This window comes from Magnolia sinica, chromosome 13 (genome assembly GCF_029962835.1).
Source record: "Magnolia sinica isolate HGM2019 chromosome 13, MsV1, whole genome shotgun sequence".
NCBI lineage: Eukaryota > Viridiplantae > Streptophyta > Magnoliopsida > Magnoliales > Magnoliaceae > Magnolia > Magnolia sinica.
The window spans coordinates 78,509,323-78,529,417 of NC_080585.1; the positions used below are offsets into that span (position 1 = coordinate 78,509,323).

General features: G+C 41.3%; 1 protein-coding gene across 1 annotated transcript; it reads left to right on the forward strand.

Moving 5' to 3' along the window:
* Positions 1-898: 898 nt before the first annotated feature.
* Positions 899-16,031, forward strand: LOC131223895 (receptor-like protein kinase FERONIA). Its single transcript, XM_058219458.1, has 2 exons — positions 899-1,022; positions 13,291-16,031. The coding sequence occupies exon 2, from the start codon at positions 13,296-13,298 to the stop codon at positions 15,843-15,845; it is 2,550 nt and encodes an 849-aa protein (XP_058075441.1). The 5' UTR covers positions 899-1,022; positions 13,291-13,295; the 3' UTR covers positions 15,846-16,031.
* Positions 16,032-20,095: the final 4,064 nt, after the last annotated feature.

The following is a 20,095-nucleotide window of genomic DNA, read 5'->3' on the forward strand; positions in this document are numbered from 1 at the left end:
CTTGGCACGACACGTACCTATAGCTAGCGCCTACAGCTAGCTACATAGCTGTGTGTGGTACACCAGCAAATACTATTGTTATTGTACACAGTAAACTCTGTTGGGGCCCACCTTGAATGCATGTGATTTATCCACGCCGTCCATTTGTTTTTTCAGATCATTTTAATGGTTGAACTCAAAATTGATGCATATCCAAAGCTCAAGTGGACCATATCACAGGAAAAAGTAGAAGTATCAATAAGAAGTACTCTGGATCGGGTAGGATCGGATCGGTCCGGATCCATTCGGATCGGTTTTTCGGGTCGGGTCGAGTCGGATAAGGGCCAATCCGAACTCGACCCGAAAAGATTTCGGATCTGGATGAGACTACCTGATCTGCACCGATCTAGACCATTGGTTCGGTTCTGATCGGGTTGGATCGGGTCTGATCAGGTCGGATGCACCTGATCCGGTCTGTTTTGCCCGGCTCTAGGTGTACAGTAGGAAAAAAGCACGCGCGCGCATGGGAGGGGACGCGGAGTGCTAATCGTCCGTGTTGAAGGCATGTACAGTGGTAGTAAGCCACGATAGACATTCTAAAAAGATCTGATCAGAAGATAATGGCCATCCCATTGATTGCCTTAGGAAAATCAGTGAGAAACAAAAACAGTTGACACGCATCGGCTGATACCAAAACGGGAGTAACGTTATTTCTGCAAGATTTAAATTAGTCGTGTACTTAAAGTTAATTTGTAACATAAAGCGTATGTTACACTAGATGAACGGTTCAGATCAACCTTAGTCTCTACAATCATTTATGGTGGAAGATAGGTCGCACGAGGTGTCCATACAAACAAGTGTACTATTTTATTCCATTGACTGAGAAGTCAAGTCAGTAGTGCAAATGGAATAGCACGACTTTCAAGCCAGAGTCAGTAAACAGAGCTGCCACCAACAGGTCTTGATCTTTGCCTTCCTCTTGCTCATAGTCCCCTCAAAATCTGTATGTCGTCCGCATCAAATCCGATTTTCAGCTATTGCAGGTATTTCTGTCCTCTCCTCTCTTCTCTTCGGCTGTTTAGCGCCCTAAAAGCTCTTGAAATTATGGAAATATCTCGAAATCACACCTCTCCGGTAGGGTGTTTTAAAAAAAAAAAAAAAAAAAATCTTTTCCGAGCTCAAAACCCGATTTTTCATGATTTTTTCAATCAATCTGAATTTGGAGTTGTTCTCACCACTTTTCGTTAGAATCTTGCTCTGAAATTGCAGTTTCGCTTCATTCCACTCTCATTTGCGGGATTCAAGAGGATTTATACTGAAATTTCAGTGTGTATCGTTGTTCTGAGGACTCGGAAGGCCTTTAATATAGATTTTTCTGTTTGTTTTCTGTGGTTGATTTTGCTGTGAATTCTACTCCTCCCTTGCTGATTTTCTGTAATCAAGGGTTTATCTTTATTGGATTTAGGGATGATACCCTGATTTACTGATCTAAATCCCTTTTCAGATGGAGCTAACATCCACAACCTAAATTTCTGTCCGTAAGGATGACGTTAGGGCTTGTTTAGATTCACTGAAATGGTGGGAAAAGAAATGGGGTTTACTGAGAAACCATTTTTCTACTGTTTGTAAACACCAAAGCTAGAGAAAATAATAAGGAAATTCAATTTCCCACGTGGCCTAATTACTCACAAAATAGGCCCCGCGCTTTCTTCAACTTGAATTCGGTATTGACTCTTCCGGTGAGAGGGGATTAAGTGCAAATTTGACCACAAGCAAGATGGTACGGCCCTTACTATGGGGCTCACCTTGCTGTATCGATGCTATATCCACACCGTCCATCCGCTTTGTCAGATTATTTTAGGGCATGAGAAAAGAAATGAAGCAAATCCAATTCTTAGGTGGACCATACCATAGGAAAATATGGTGATGGACTATTAATGGGCCATAGAAATTTTAGATAAAGCTAATATTTTTTTAAAGCCTTCAATCAGGTTTATGTGACCATATCAGTAGGTTGGTGTAATGCCCTAAATTTGGGTTACCGCGTAGTCCATCTCGAGTGGATCTAATGAGTTTTAATTTTGGTTGATTTGGTCGAACATGTACTCCACAATCGGCCGTGGAAGATTTCAATAGTAACAGTTTGTTTCCCTTATTGCGGCCCACTTGAGACGTGAATTTGTCTCATCTTTCAGCCCATAGCCTAAAATGATATTGAGAAGTTGGTGGACGATGTGGATTCAATATGAACATCAGAATAGGGTCCCACTTGTGAGACCCAAAATTGGCCAAGAATGAGTTATGGCATACGTGCATGGTATTTATAATTTATTATTATTATTATTATATGTATTTTATGTTTTGCATACACTATTAAGGTGGGCCCTAAGTGGATGATCTAATCCATTCACTGTCTTGGCCAGTTCGAGTGGAGTTCAATAGACTTTGATTTGGGCTATTTGGGTGTTCAAGGTCTCCAAAGAGGGCCCTAGAAGGTTTCAACAAATGGGTATTATTCCCCTTAGTACGGCCCACTCGAGACTTAGATCTGCCTCAAAATTTGGCCCATGGTCTAAAATTATCTGGAGGAGATGATGGACGGTGTGGATTAAACACATACATCATGGTGGGGTCCACGTGTGGGAGCAGCCAAAGGAGGCTTCCGCCCTCACGTCCCTGGGCAATAACGTCCGGTGACACTTTTTTTTTTTCTTTTATTTATTTTTGTTTTCTGCTATATGAGGTCCATTAGTGGATAATCCATTATGTCCATTATATTGGTCAGCTCTCTATGGACCAAAGGAGAACTAATGTTGGGTAGGTCCATCACCTACACACACAACAGTTGGCCTTAGAAAGTTCTAATAGTAAGACTTTGTGTACCTTATTGCAGTCCCCTCGAGGCTCGGATCTATCCCATTTTTCAACCCATGGCCTAAAATAATCTGGAGAAACTGGTGGAAGGTGTGGATTAAACATATACATCAAGGTGGGGTCCACGACCACCCCACGTCCGTATGGCTGATGTGAGGGGTACTCCCAAACACACCGTCGGTTGTGGTGTAGTCCACCTGAGGTTGGATTGGCTAGATTTTCAGGGTTCGTGGTTAAAATGAGCCAGGAGATGGATGGATGGTGTGGATCTAAGAAATACATCAATCTGGGTCCCACGAGTGAAAACTCACTCCAAACCTTCCATACAAAGCAAGTAATGACAATGGGTAACCCAACCCATTAGTATTTGTGGTATGGCCCACTTAGGATTCAGGTTAGCTTCAGTTTTGAGCTCAATGCTTAAAATGAGGAGGGAAATCGGATGGACGGTGTGTATGACATATATACATCATGATGTGGTCCACGAGGGAAGCCCACACAGTGGCCTTGGGAAGTAGATGGTGCGAGCATTGTCTCTGGACGTTGTTGCGTCCAACGACAGTGCCACTGCCCCTCTCCTTCTCTCTCTTGTATTTTAAGGGTGAGGTAGGGTCCACCTCGGAAATTCACTCCATCCATTTGAATGACCAACTCATGGCGGGGCCAAGAAGCTTTGGATTACATCAATTTTTAGTGTATTTTCACCATCCAAGTGTGCTTATACAATCAATTGGTTTAAATAGAAAATAAATATAACGGTAGGCCACACAAAGTGGTCCATGCTATGATAGTGTGCCGAACATGCTCTTCAATAACGTGGCCCACTTGTGGGTCTCATAACACCATGAGAGTAAAAAAAGAAAGGAAAAGGAATCCGGACATCAAGGTGGCCTCCCGCCACTATGGGGTCCACCACATACTCAATACATGATTAAGGTAGGTCCCACTCTTGTGGGCCCAACAAAATAGAAAAATCACAAAGAATGGGAGGGTTTTGACCCTCCCATGCACTCACTTAGAAGGATGGACGGTTGGATCGTCTCGGATCAGCGATCGGATGGCCCACCAAACTCCTCTTCACCCCTAATCTTATTTAATCTCACTTTTCTCTTTCACTTACTCGTAATCCCTCATAAACCTCTCTCAAGCTCTCTTTCTAATTTCTCCTAAACACTCTCTTCTCTTAATCTCTCTCTACTCTTTCTTTCTTTTCTCTCTTTCTCTCTTAATCTCTCCCTAATTTTTCTAATATTTTTTCTCACTCTTAATCCATCTCTACAGTTGCTAGAAAATGGTAGAAATGGGAGGGAGTTAGGGATTTTTTGTGGTAGAGATTTTAGGATAGGGAGGGAATAAGGGGAATATGTAGGGGTAAAATATGGAGAAAAAGAAGAAAGAATGATGACTAGCATAGGTAGGGGTATGAGTTGTATGAGAAAGGCATGGGCTTGTTTGACTACTAGGGAGAGAGTGACATGAGTGATAAATGGCTTAATTGATGGATGGATTCATGGATTGATTGATTAATTTGACAACATGGGGATTTGTGTAAGTGGGGCCCGGTGCATTGCGCAGCCCACCTTGAATTATGCCAAAATTGTAACTTCTAATTTAAGAGTTGAAATAGGGTGTACCACACAAGGTTGGAATCGTAACGCTAGGAACATGCCGTTGTCGCAATCAAAACTAGTGTTGCGACCAAAACTCATCGATCTAGTTCGCCAGGAACATGCCATTGTCGAAGTAGAAGTATACCGAAGGTCTCGGGAGGTTATGGGTCTTATAAATTGTAACACCCTGGAATTTCAAGGCCCGAGTCTTGCTCGTCCTGAGAATTCTAGGCGTTAATCTCATTCGCACATCATTTACATTGTGTGGTTTTAATTGATTTTACACATCTTGTGCATACAAGTACAAATTCATGAGAAGGAAATTTACTGCATTTATTATTCCATTTAAAGGAAAAAGGTTCAATGAATTATCAAATACTCTTTCAATGGAAGCTTATTACATAATCAAGTTTGTGGCGGAAATATAAATAAAACTAAATTACGAAATTATTTTCTTATTTATTTAGTATAATCTTCCATAGGGAGGTGATCCTTTGGGTCTTCAATCTGTATGTCACCTGCATCATCTGTATAGTTGGAGAGGGTCAACGCCCTACTCATAGTGATGGTTATCCTTTAAGGTTTACAATAATTCAAATGATTCATAAGAATATTGAAAGGGTACCGATACATCTCATACTTCACATATATAAGGGGTATCGATATGTGCAAACATTCTATATGGTATGCATGCCTAGCAAAACATGTGTGGTTCATCACACTCAATGATCATGGTCATAATGTGGAAGACACTTTAGGATATCTGACTCACCCCGCATTCTCACACCATGGAGATTTGCTGGCGTGTCCCACGTTAACATGGTTTTACGCAAACATCTCATGGCGACACAATAATGCGATTGGGTAACTTACCTGACACAATATGTTCGTAGAGTGACTATTTGTTACATCCAATCTCAAGAAATGATGTAACACGAATGACTATTTACTTACATCGATTGTGCAGCACTCACCAATCTACAGGATTACGTGCCAACCAAGAGGGTCGCTACCTGTAACGCATTACGTTCACGATATTATATTGATCACTAGAAGTGGAATTCCCAACATGATACTTGCATACAAGATATTAATATAGTGATATGAATTACGTAACAATGATCCATATGGTGGAGATAAGCAATATTAAAAACGTGAAACATGCGAAGATGAGATCAAATCAATTAAACTGCAAAATTTAAAGGAAAAACTCTCACCTTTGTTGTCTGGTCGTCCGCTATGGTTAAACGTTAGGAGATATAATTTTAGGACCAACCTTTATTCTGATTCACCTGGTTTGAATTTTGACTAAGGTGAGTGTTAGAGATTTTGGGTTATTGGATCGGAAGTTTATGCTAAGACATATGTCGTCTATGTTTAAAGATTCGGTTGTGCCTTACCTCTGAGTTGACTCGTTTTGTCACGGTGGAATTCTCCACCACCTTTGGTAAAGGAGATCTAAAAAAAAGGAGGACATGAGGATGAGAAGGAAAGAAAGAAAGAAGGAGAAAGAGTTTACACCAGTCATGTTTAGTAGCAACTCAGTGAGTTAGCATCCGCACCCGAGTTCTATACCTTCTTCTTCCCTGTCGGCGGCTGATTGAAGTTTGCTACCGGTCTGGGTTGCTGCTGAAGTTCGGTGGATTCCAGAGTCCGAACTCCTCCTCCTCTCTTTCACTCGTTTTCCTGCTCTTTTCTCTCTCACTTTTCTCCTGGTGTGACTACTAGATATTCCTTCTCTCCTCCACATGCCAGGCTTTTATAGGCCTTCGAACGCAGTCCAGCGAGGGAGAGTCTGGTCGAGCCGATTTGCGTTTGCGCAGGCCTGTTGGAGTCTCGCTGTTTGGCCTGTAGTGGGTTTAGATTTACGGCCTAGATCTACCCATTTGTTTCCTCTAACATGCTGGGAGGGGTCTCCTATTTGAATGGCCCAGAGAAGAACGATTTTGATCCCTGTTTTGGGACCAGAGCAGTCATCGCCGTTCAGCGATCGTGCGAGGAAGATGGACTGTGTTCCAATGGTAGATCTAAGTCTAACCCACCTCTTGAAACGGGGCTTCCAAACGGCTTTAGATTGCCATCCGATGTGTCCTGGCCCATCAGGTTAGTGGTCAGTGCGAGATCGCAAGATCTTCTGCGAAAGAAGTCCCTCTGCACCATGCGTTGTGGCGTGAAAACCGGTGGAACAGCGTGATGTGTTCTCTCTTCTACTTCTTTCCTTATTTGAGATGAATTCAGAACCCCTTCTTTGGAGAGCGGACGGATTCTCTATGCCTGAGAGTCGGAGATTTCCTATCTTGGCGAACTTGACCGCATGACTTGTGAAGTTGCTGGGAGTGGCGTGCGTGTTTGATCTCTCCTTGTGCATGGCCCATCTTGGTTGAAATATGGAGTGGTGGCCAATGGACGGTCTTGATTCCCCTTTTTTCCATGATGGTGGCCCACCTCAGATCCTATCGCAGATTGTGCGTTTGAAACGCCAAAGGTGGGAAGGAGTGGAGAAGAAGAGTCCTCTTCTTTGAGATTAGCCGAGTCAAACGAGGTTTGACCGGCTTAATACTTTAGTGCTCCACAGCTGTACGCAATCCATGCACGTGCACTCCCTGTTCGGTGTCTTCTGGGGTATTTTTGGTTAATCCACTCTGTTCACTCAATGTAGGATCTTTGGGTTCTAGAGTGGGTCTGATCGACCGCTTAGGTGGGCCATGCTTTAAAGTGTTTCGATTTTAATTCTCGGATTTTCTCAAATTTGATGGTCAAATTTCTTTCAATCTATTTGTCATCATTCCTACTGGTTTGTGACTCATCTTATTGTGATCTTGACACCTATTCTTATCCTTAGGTCGCCGAGTAGGTTGATCTATGGGTGAAGGTTACCCTGAGTGCTCAGATTCTGTAGGAGCAGGGAAGGTCTCCGAGTGGATTGGATGTTTGGTCACACTTTGGTTAGATCCTTACGGTGGTGTTTGGGTATTAGAAGTTCGGGGTGTTACATAAATACGATGGTGGCCAGGTATTTATGGGCAATGACAATGCCTGTAATGTTGTTGGTATTGGTATTGTTCGTACCATGATATTTGATAGGATGGAGCGTACCTTGATTGAGGTAAGACACGTTCCTGATATGAAGAAAAGTTTGATATCTCTTGGTGCACTCAAGGTAATTAGGTGCAAATTCACCGATTTCAATAGTGTCCTTAAGGTTTCAAAGGGGGCACTCGTAGTCATAAAAGCATAGAGGTACGGTAACCTTTATAGGTTAATCAGGAGCATGTCAATGGGTGGAGCTTCAGTAACTATAGCGGATTCCACATCTGCACGTATGTGGCATGCACGTCTAGGCCACATGAGCGAGCGAAGTATGAAGGTACTTTCTAATCGTTGTTTAATTTCAGCTTTTAAAAGTTTTGATTCAAATATATGCGAGCATTGTATATATGGTAAACAATCTAAGCTATCTTTTAAATATGGAAAATATGTATGCAAGGGTATGCTTGATTATGTGCATTCTGATGTATGGTGGTCCTTGCCCATGGTCTCCGCCGGAGCGTCGTCATGGTTTATCACATTTTTTGATGACTACTCCCAGACAGTTTAGGTTTATTTAATAAAAAATAAATCTGAGATTTTCACCAATTTCAAACAATGGAAGACCATGGTGAAAAAGCAAACAGGGTAAAAAGTAAAAGTTTTAAGAACTGATAACAGTGGTGAATTTACTTCTACTAAATTTAATCAATTTTATAAGGATGAATAGATCATAAGGCACAACACAGTGCGCCACACACCCAAGCATAACGGTGTGACTGAGCAAATGAATCGGACTCTCTTAGAGAGGGCCCGATGCATGATTAGTAATGTTAGGTTGTGTAAAGACCTATGAACTGATGTCATTAACAGGACTTGTTATTTAGTGAATTGGTCTTTTTATACGGCGATTGATTGTAAGATTCCAGAGGAAGTATGGAGTGGTCATAAGGTTGACTACTCATATTTGCGTATATTTAGTTGTGAGGCTTACTCTTATGTACCATCAGTTGAGAGAGATAAGTTAGACCAAATAGTTAAAAAATACATCTTTATTGGCTATAGTAGTGGTGTGAAGGGCTACAGGTTGTATGACAAGGTCACACATAAAATCATCATTAGTCGGGAAGTCAAATTCGACGAAGGGTCCCTATTCTACAAGAGTGAGCATGATGAACAAAAGGAACCGGACAGGTTAGTCATAGACGTTTAGGTTAACACAAGTGATACTCAAGCATAAACATATGCACAGACAGAGATACATGAGTAGGTGGAACAACCACCTATGAGAAGGAATCTGCCACGAAATCGCAGATTACTAATGAGATATAGGAATAACTCTAATATCGCAAACACTCTCATTAAAGATGAAGGGGATCCATCTACTCTTTAGGAGGCACTTGATGAGCTTGATGCAGAAAAGTGGAAGGCGATAATTGATGATGAGATGAACTCTTTGTACAAGAACAACACATGGGAGTTGGTGGAGCTTTCAGTGGGCCAAAAAGTGATCGGGTGCAAGTGAATCTTCAAAAAGAAATATGATAAATACAAAGCAAGGTTGGTAGTAAAGGGTTATGCTCATAGAGAAGGAATCAACTTCATACAAATATTCACGCGATTGTAAAACAAGTATCTATCAGATTCGTGTTAGTACTGGTTGCCCAATACGATCTCTAACTGGAAAGATGGACGTGAAGACTGCATTCCTGTATAGGGAATTGGAAGAGAATATAAACATGAAGCAATCAGAGGGCTACGAAGTATAAGGGGTAGATAACAAGTTTTGCAGGTTAAAGAAATTGTCGTACGACCTAAACACAGTCGCCTAAGCAGTATAAAAAATTTGATTCTTTCATGTTGAGTTAGAAATTTACTAGGAGTGAATACGATCACTATGTCTATTATAAGACACTGAGTGATGATAAGTTCATCATCCTAGTATTGTATGTTGATGACATGTTGATCGGCTGTCACAACATGTTTGAAATCGATTTACCGAAGATTCAGTTATCAAAGACATTCGGGATTAAAGATCCGGGGGTTGCAAAGAGGGTTTTCGCATAAATATTTATAGAGATAGGCAGAGGAGTTGGCTCTGGTTATCTCAAGTAGAATACATTGAAAAAGTGTTGACTAAGTATGAGATGGACAAGGCAAAGTTGGTTAGCTTTCCCAACGCAGCTCACTTCAAGCTTTCCTTAAAACAATGTCCTAAATTAAATGAGAAAAAACAGGATATGTCTTGTGTACCCTATTCAAATATTGTGGGCATTTTAATGTATGTCATGGTCTGTACGAGACTGGATATTTCATAGGTAGTTGGTATTGTTAGTAGATATATGTCAAACCCCGACAAGCAACACTGGGAAGCGGTGAAATGGCTACTTCGATATATTCGAGGTACAAAAGACTACGTCTTAACTTTTGAAAAGATATGAGGCAAGTTAGTCGAGTATGTGTATTCAGATTATGCAGGCGGTATGGATTACAGAAAGTCAACTTTAGGTTACTCGTTTATACTGGCAGATAGAGCAATCGGTTAGATGTTGAAGCTTCAGTTTTTGGTGACTCCTTCCACAAATGAAACTGAGTATATGGCGATGACAGAGGCTTTCAAAGAAAGTGTTTAGTTGAGAGGCATGATAAATCAGTTAGGGCTTTAGCGAGAGGCCGTTCCAGTTAATTGTGACAGCGAGAATGCTATCAATTTGTCTAAAAACTCAGTTTATCATTCATGTACTAAACACATTAATGTTCGTTACCATTGTATCTAACACTTGCTTGAGGAAAGACACGTGACTCTGGAAAAATATTCATTCTAATGTGAATCCAGTAGACATGCTCACTAAGGTGTTTCCTACAGATAAGTTCAAGTTTTATGCAACTTCTCTAAGCTTGACGAATGCGTAAAAGAAGGACGTAGTGTGTACACGAAGTGATGATGGAGTTACGATGCAAGGTAGGATTAGAGAATGAGAAAAGAAGCTATGAAGGATGGTGGAGATTGTTGATAAATGTCTTAAATCTGTAATTCAACAGTTTGTCAATGACGGGTTCAATGCCATCGAGATTTTCCAGAATAAATGGAATTAGTTCGCTGGACACTTTAGGTGCCCTTTTCATTGCCATCGAAGGTTGTTCAATGTCATCGAATGATGTTCAATACCATTGGTAAAATTCAGATTTTCATGTTTGGTTGCTAGAATATTTTAGTGTTATTCTGATGACATCGAAGTGGGTTTGATGACATCAAAGGTTTATTTCGATGTCATCGAAGTTGGTCGAAGGTGTCATTGAGCGTAACATGAAATTACATAGATTTTTTAATTTACGGGATTTATTTTCGAATTCGTTATGGGATTCTTCCAAATGCTATATATTTGAGTATATTCAAGATTGTGAGGTATCTAAGGCTTTTTAACTCATTCCTAGGGTTTCAATGGCTTGTAAAGGAGATTTGAGGCTTGTTTGAATCGGGTATTCTCTCTATCTCTTGTAATTTTTTACTTTTATAGTATTTATTGTTGTAATTTTCTACTTTTATAGTATTTATTGTTGCTTTGTGTCGTGGTTTTATCCCACTAGGGTTTTTTCACATTAAGTTCAAAACGTCTGCGTTGTGCTCGCTTGATGCTATTGGATTACTTCACTTGATTCATCTCTGTGTGCTTCCGTCGTCTCGAACCGTTTCTTAGGATTTATGTGTTTTAGAATGTTTCCTTATAAGTGTTTTTGGTGTTTTTAAGTGATTTTTTTTTAAAAATCTGGATAATTCTTATTGTTTCTTAGCACGTGGAGGTGTTTTAGCTGTTTCTCCATGTTTGTTGTATTAGTGTTTGTTGTTATTTTGCTATGTTTTTTTCATTTTTTTCATACCCACGGTGTGTTTGAGCTGTGTGGGGGACCCCACTTTTGTAAGATAGATGCAGCCCTATGCATCTGGGGTTTCCTATCATGTTATCCATACGTTCCAAAATCAACCTCTCTTTCCATGTTAGCTGTACCTTTTGAAATTTAACCTCATTTATAGCTCAACTGGCCACACCATTGAGAATGACGAGCACATTAGGAACGGTGATACCTACCACCAAAACTTTCACATGCAGTATAACTTCCTGGATGCACCGTGAGAAAAAGATGATTGACCAAACGTACGGATTGGATTCTAAGGGGAAGCGGATTGGCTGGTTTACTACACACCAGTTATATAGTTGGTGCAGTAGAAATCGGATTGCCTACTGGGATTGCCTACTGAGTTACTCAGTCCGCTTTTATCGTACTGAGTAAACTCAGCTGGGCCTACCGTGAATGTGTGTTGGTTATCCACGCTGCACATCCGTTTTTCCTATTAATTTTAGTGGTTGAGACGGAAATTGAAGCATGCCCAAAGCTCAAGTGGACCACACCACAGGAAACAGTGGGAATAATGACTTCCACCGTTGAAACCTTGGTACGCCCCACATTGATGTTTATTTGTCATCCAACCTGTTCATAGATCACACAAGCATGGATGAAAGGAAATGTTCAACGATATAATTTCAATTCACACTTTTCCTGTGGTGAGGTTCACTTGAGACTTGGATATACTTGGTTTTTGGCATAGAGCCCTCAAATTATCTTTTAAAATAGATGGACAAAAGGGATAAAATATGTAAATTATGGTGGACCCCACAGAGTCTACTCAGTAAGCAATCCGTGTCCAGTATAGTTTCGTGCACTTCTTATTTCCTGACTGGGTATGGCTCGGCACAGTTGCGTTGGGTGAACGTAGCGGGTAGATTGCTCGTGTAAGTATCCGTGGGATTTTGTTTTTTACACACCGCCACACACTACGCTAGTGGAATTTCACCGCCTATGGATACTCCAACCCTTTGACCGGGTGTTGAAACTCCGGAGAGTCTACCCCAAGCAAGAGTAAGGATCCTCGCTCAGGGATAGGTGAGGATTTTGATCATTTTCATGTGATGCCCATCCAAACTGTTTTTTTATATTTTATTTGTTGTTAGCTTGTTAGTACAAACACCGTCAGTCACACTTCACACTTCATTGTTAGCTCAGTGTTAGCCCCAAAGCTTTAAAGAATAAAAGTTGCGATTTTTTTTGTTTTAAAAAGTACGTGACGTGCAAAGACGAGCTGATGCTCCTCGACCTCCACGTTGTACGAACTGCTAAATGTACGAACGGTTCAAAGAAGATCAAAGTTACATGCCCACAATGATGTATTTTTTATATCTACAGTTCATTCTTTCCCCAGTAACATTTTAGAGTATTATCAAAAAAAAATAATAATTATAACAAAAGATCAACTACTAGACCGTACCACAAATATCAGCCAGGATGATGATTTTCACAGCTAAACATATCATAGGGCCTAACATAATTATTTATTTTCCATTCAATTTGTTCATAAGGTCACCAAGATTTTTTTTTTTTATTTATTAATATTGATCCAAAAGCTTCTGTGAACTCCAAAAAAAGGGTTTCAACAGTAGAAGTTCAATCCCCATTGCTTTTCGCAGTGTGGTCCACTTGATCACTAGATGTGTCTTATTTTTCGTTTCAAGCCTTATGACGAGCTCAAAAAAAGGATGGACGGTTTGCATATAACACATAACTCATGGTAGGACCCACAACTTGCTGACGTCAATACACCAGCTGGTGTGTGGCACATCAGCCAATCGGCTTCCGGATTCTACGCAAAGATTACAGGTGAGAGTACACCTGGTCGTAAAAGTGCCTACTGTACAAAGCTTCGTGGGAACCCAAGGGGTCATTTCATCCTCCTTTTTTGTTTCAGTTACCATGAAAGCCAATGGAAACAATCTCCATCGCGACTCCATTTTTCCATGCTTCTGCTTCTTCCTCCATCTAATCTCAGCGGCTACCAATAAATCAACTTCGTCCAATTACTACTCTCCCGAGATTATCCTCTTGAACTGCGGGGAAAGTTCAGAGACAATAGGTAATGACGGGCGCAGCTGGCTGGGCGATGTCGGTTCGAGATTTGCACCCTCCTCCCAAAACTCGAATATCTCCAGTGCCATGTCCCAAAACTCTGTTCCCAGCGTTCCTTACATGACTGCTCGTATATTTCATTCCCAGTACACCTACACCTTCTCCGTCAACGCCGGCTGGAAATTCGTTCGCCTCTACTTCTACCCTGCAAATTACAGCAGTTTTGACGCGTCTAATGCAATCTTCTCTGTCACCGCCAGTCGTTATACTCTCCTCCGCAACTTCAGCTTCTACATCACTGCGAAAGCCCTGAATTATTCTTATTTCATTCATGAATTCTCCATTAACACGGTAGACGAATTCTTAAATTTAACCTTCTACCCATCTCCAAATATCCCTAATGCCTATGCCTTCGTGAATGGGATTGAGATTGTCTGGATGCCTAATATCTTCTCTCGAACTGCCAGAGTCATCCTTGATGAAGGGCTACCACCAACCATGTACCAGGTTCGGAATGACACCGCCCTTCAGACAGTCATCCGGCTTAATGTTGGCGGACGAGACATCCCAGCCATCAACGATTCCAGCACTTTGTTCCGGAGGTGGTTCGATGACTCCCCATACATTTATGGCGCTGGGATTGGAGTCACCTCCGAATGGGATCTGAACAAAACTTTTGAATACACAGCTGATGTCCCGTCCTACACTGCGCCAGAGGAAGTCTACAGAAGTGCACGGTCGATGGGGCCTGACCGAAAAAATAACCAAAACTACAACCTTACATGGATTTTTCAGATCGATGCGGGGTTCACCTACGTGGTCAGGCTTCATTTCTGTGAGATCCACTCATCCATATACAAGGAGAATCAGAGGGTGTTTGACATCTTCATTCATAATCAGACTGCTGAATATTTGGCTGCTGATGTGATTAAATGGGGTGGGGCGAATGGAGTCCCGGTCTATAAAGATTACTTTGTAATAATTGCTCAAGACCTCCATCCGGAACTGTGGGTTGCGCTCCATCCGAAGATAGAATCTGGGTCGGAGTATTTTGATTCAATCCTAAACGGCATAGAGATCTTTAAATTGAACGACACGGAAGGAAATCTTGGTGTACCTAATCCAGTACTCACTCAGGATCAACCTGAGAATCCAAATCTGTTTAAGAAATCATCACACTCTAGGAACTCAAAGAATCAGACTCTACCTATTGTAGGAGTTGTGATGGGTGCTGTTACTATTTTGGCTCTAAGTGCTCTTGCTTTAGCTGTTTTCCTTCGTCACTTGAGGGAAGGGAAGGATTCGCGCAACAACAGTGGGCTGTGTGGGTTTCTCCAAATTTGGATGCACAGCAACTCCCACACTGCACGCTCAGCTAATATGAACAGCACCGGAAGTCTGGCATTACCATCTCCTTTGAACCTTTGTCGTCAATTCTCCTTTGAAGAGATCAAGATGGCAACTAATGACTTCGATGAGGCACTCCTCCTTGGAGTAGGTGGATTTGGAAAGGTCTACAAAGGGAGCATCAATGGTGGCTCCACCAAGGTCGCAATAAAACGTGGGAACCATCTCTCCCAGCAGGGTGTACATGAGTTCCAGAATGAGATCGAGATGCTTTCGAAGATCTACCATCTCCACCTTGTCTCCCTCATTGGTTACTGCCATGAAACCTGCGAGTTGATCATTGTCTACGATTACATGGCCTATGGGACACTCCGTGAGCATCTCGACAAGACCCAAAAGCCACCACTACCGTGGAAGCAGAGACTTAAGATCTGCATAGGGGCTGCCCGTGGCCTGCACTATCTCCACACGGGGGCCAAGCATACTAGTATCATCCATCGGGATGTCAAGACGTCTAACATCCTCCTCGATGATAACTGGGTTGCGAAGGTTTCAGATTTTGGGCTATCAAAGATGGGGCCTGCATCGGATCACACACACGTAAGCACCAACGTCAAAGGCAGTTTCGGATATATGGACCCGGAATACTTCCGTTGGCAGCAGTTAACGGAGAAGTCCGATGTGTACTCATTTGGAGTCGTGCTATTCGAAGTAATATGTGCACGGCCGGCATTGAATCACTCATTGGAAGACGAGCAAGTTAACTTAGCTGAGTGGGCCTTGTATTGCCAGAAGAGGAGCATGCTCGACCAGATCATTGATCCTTATCTCAAAGGGAAGATCGCGCCAGACTGCTTCCAGAAATATGTGGAGACGGCTGAGAAGTGTTTGGCTGATCGGGGAATCGACCGACCAGCAATGAGTGATGTTATGTGGAACCTCGAACTTGCACTGCGGATTCAGGAGAGTGCAGAGGTCGGCATGGATGAAGTGGACACGAACAATGACGAGGTCCCCCTTGTAATCTCAGCCTCGGGGAGGAGAGACTAGGATGTGACGATGCTGGGTCACGGTGGAAATTTGAGTGATTCAAGGAGCTCAGGGATGCCAATGAGAAATGGCAGACAGAGCCTCGCAAGTGAGGAATCAGATAGTCGGATGGGTCATGAACCCGGAAGGGATGTAAGATCAACGGTTGTGGATGATGCATATGATCAGGATGGTGTTATATATATATACATGACTCTCACATGTCTAAAAGAGTAAAGAAGTGGCAATGTTGCATGGGAAATTGACCGTACTCACCTCAAAGTTTGGGCAAATTACTTCAAATTGCTATTACACTCCATATATTCCCTAGAGCCTTCTGACATGCTTTTGAAAATTATTTGGACCAAAATGCCCTTATTCTTGTTTTAGTAGTTGTACAATTTTCCAGGGAAGAAGAAGTTATGTCGTATTTAAGGCGAAGAAAGTAATGTGTACGGAACCCTTTTTTGCGTGCAGGCAAGGACTAAGCCCGTGGGGTCCACCTTGATGTATGTGTATAATTCATGCCGCCAATCCTTTTTGTCGTATCATTTTAACGGCTAGGGCCCAAATATCAGCCTGATCAAGAGCTCGTGTGGGCCACATAATGGAAAACAATGGGGACAATGGAATCTACTGTTGAAACTTTCCAGGCTCACTCACTGTGATGTTTGTTAGAAGAGGACACTGCCCAAGTCAGGACTTTTTTGGGCCCACACCGAGCAGGCCGACAAGGTGGACGGAATGGACACTATAAGAAAGAGAGTTTTTAGCGATGAAACTTTTAGCGACGAAATAACTTTTGGTCGTTAAAAGTCACTTTTAGCGACGAATATTTTCGCAGCTAAAAATCGTGGATGAGACTTTTAACGACGAAAATTTTCATCGCTAAAGGCTATAAATAATTTTTCAAAAAAATCGAATGAATTACTTTTAGCTATGAAAATTTTCGTAGCTTAAAACCCTGGCTGAGACTTTTGGCAATGAAAGGTAGCAACCAAATTTTCAAAAAAGTGGAATGGATTACTTTTAGCTACGACAAGTTTCGTAGCTAAAAATCACTGATTAGACTTTTAGTGATGAAAATTTTCGTCGCTAAAGGTTGCAAACAACGAATGGCTTACTTTTAGCTACGAAACTTTTCGTAGCTAAAAATCTTAGATGAGACTTTTAGCGACGAATATTTTCGTCGCCAAAGGCAGCAAACAAATTTTCAAAAAATTGGAATGGATTACTTTTAGCTGCGAAAATTTTCATAGCTAAAAATCCTGGATGAGACTTTTAGTGAGGAATATTGTCGTCGCTAAAGGCTTCAAACAAATTTTCAAATATTTGGAATGGATTACTTTTAGCTACGAAAATTTCGTAGCTAAAAATCCTGGATGAGGCGTTTAGCGACGAATAGTTTCGTCGCTAAAGGCTACAAACAATTTTCATGGATTACTTTTAGCTACGAAAATTTTTGCAGTTAAAAATCCCGGATGAGACTTTTAGCAATGAATATTTTCTTCGCCAAAGGCTTCAACAAACTGGAATGGATTACTTTTAGATACGAAAATTTTCGTAGCTAAAAATCCTGGATGATACGTTTAGCGATAAATAGTTTCGTCGCTAAAGGCTTTGGAAAACTCGAATGAATTACTTTTAGCTACCAAAATTTTCGTTGCTAAAAAATGTTCAGGAGACTTTTACCTTCGAAATATTTCGTAGGTAAAAGTCTCTTTTTTTTTAAAAAAATATTTCATCTAAAATTTCCTGATATACACCTGTTAGAATATAATTCATCATATTCTTCCTGATATACACCTGTTATATAATATATTTCATCATATTCACATTCACATCCATCTAAACCCAAACTATGTAAATTCATCTAGACATAAACTACATTCATCCAAACATAATGTAACGCCCCGAAAATCGGGGGTCGAGTAAAAGTCCAACTGCAGAGTTTCAACGCATAACTTATGCAACATATTTAATGATGATTAAATGTTGACTGTATTAGTGCATAAAACATGAATAAGATTAAGTCAAATCAGCAAAACATAATCTAGGAACAGTTGTAATACGCAAGCGGAAGACTGAAACGAATATATATAAGTTTACAAATCAGTATAAGTCTCCAAAGTATGTGTGCATTGCCAGGTCAATAATTACATGTATTGTTTCAAAATGTAAAATATCAAAAATGTAACACTCCACTACAAGTATAACCCTGAAGCCCTCGTCGATTAAAGCGGTCTATGTAAACCCGCCTGAATAGTGCATATATGAGAATGCCTCCTCATCATCCTCGAAGTCCTGCTCCGCCTCATCAGTCGGGTCTCCATCTGCAGTTAAGACAGGGTCTGGTTGGTGTCTAAAACACTGTCCCGTAATGTGGGAGTGAGTGATCAACTCAGTGGAACAATACAGCAAAGGTTAACATGTTATCAATTCAGTCAAGTAGTAATGATAAAGCAATACAATCGAACATCCCTAGATACTCTGATTAATGCAGGATGGTATGAATAAATGATGTATGCCCTCGCCTGCACTCCCTCAGCGATCTTCATCTAACGGTCGCGCATGTCAGTCACTTCCTTGTGCTCTCTACACATCGCCAAACGGCACATGCAATGTGGTGCATGAACGTGATTACCAAGTTCTTATTAGTCCTTTTCATAAGCAGGATTGGGAAGCTAAGGTACCTCCCTTATATCAATTCCCAAACAATGATCTATTCTAGGGTCGTCAATCCTAGCAAATCTCATACGATGTTATGGTTTTAGGTCGCTGCAAAGGGCTCGTCACCTTATCAGTGCAGGCCTAGTGTACTCTTGTTGTTATATAAGGGCTTGTTGCCTCTACGCAGTCTTAGGGTACACTCGAGGTCACTACAAAGGGCTCGTCACCTTATCAGTGTAGGCCGACAGCTCGAATACAGTGTCCCATACCACCATATTCAGCTCACGAGTCTGGGTTGCTCACTGGTCACTACGGTAAGGCTTGTCACCCCAGCATAGGCCGATAGCTCTACCACAGTGTCCCATACCATCATGCCTGGCTCATGAGTCTTAGCGGATCGAGGTACCAAGGTTTAAAGGAATTTTCACTAGTGAGTTTGGTACCCTAGATTCAAGCAGTAGCGTCCATACATGGTGAACATACATTGGGTCAATCGGGTTACTTGACGAGCTCGACAAGCACGAGCGCACATCGAATTGATCGACATGAAGTGCGTAAGCACTCCGTGTGACCTAACCACTGTCGGCAACCGAAATACGACTCGGACTCATCGAACACGTCCTATATGGCGAAACAACCTTAGCCACCTATTCAGTGCCTGTTACTGATTGCCTGGACTATTCCGTAGTCCCAGACATATTCAATTATAATAAATAATCATACAAGCTAATCAGAACAGTAATGGATCAATAATTCCAATCATACAAGCATGTGAGCATTTGATGGATTTCAACTTAAACATGAATTCACACATAAGTGGTGTCTAAGTAAACGGACAAAGAATGTAAGTTACATGGAGGAAATCATATACATCGTTAAGATAGTTAAGAATCTCTTCTCAACGCCCATATGAAGTACAACTTATTACACACTTGTTCATTCAGACATTTTTGCAAACACTTAGACTACACATTCCAACATACATGACGTATGTTGGTTATAGCACGTATTAGGGCAAATCCTTTCATCAAGGAGTTGTTACACATACAACTAGCATAAACACATGACAATTTATCATGGCAAACATACGTTCAAATTCCATACGTATACGATACTTTCTACATATACATGGAATACGCTAAACTCAATATAGTTCATATATATCAGAAACAGGAAATAAACATCGCATTTAGCATGTGAAATAACACCCACATCAGTAATAAACCAATAACCGGCATTGAAAGCCTTGAAAACCATAATGTATACGTTTATAGTCCACACCTTTCGCCGGTAGACTCGTAACGAACTCAGTTTTAAAGCTAAGTTTTTGTCTACGGCAGATTGGCAACTTATAACATAAATTAGGTTAGCTATTTCATAACTTACACTATCTGAAACCCTAAAACAGATTAGGGTTAGATTTTCTTACCCAAGTACGTTGTCGAAAATGCCGGATTTGTGATACAGAGGGGGTGGCTAAGTGCGTGGAGTAACGGGATCGAATCCCAGGAAGAACTTCCAACTCTCACTCTCATTTTCTCTCTTTTCCTTTCTCTTTTCTCTTCTCTCTCTCCTAGAGTTTCTCAAATTCGTATGGGGTG

Bases quoted from the DNA above. Each gene is read 5' to 3' on its own strand.
- LOC131223895 (XM_058219458.1), top strand. From the start codon at position 13,296: ATGAAAGCCAATGGAAACAATCTCCATCGCGACTCCATTTTTCCATGC.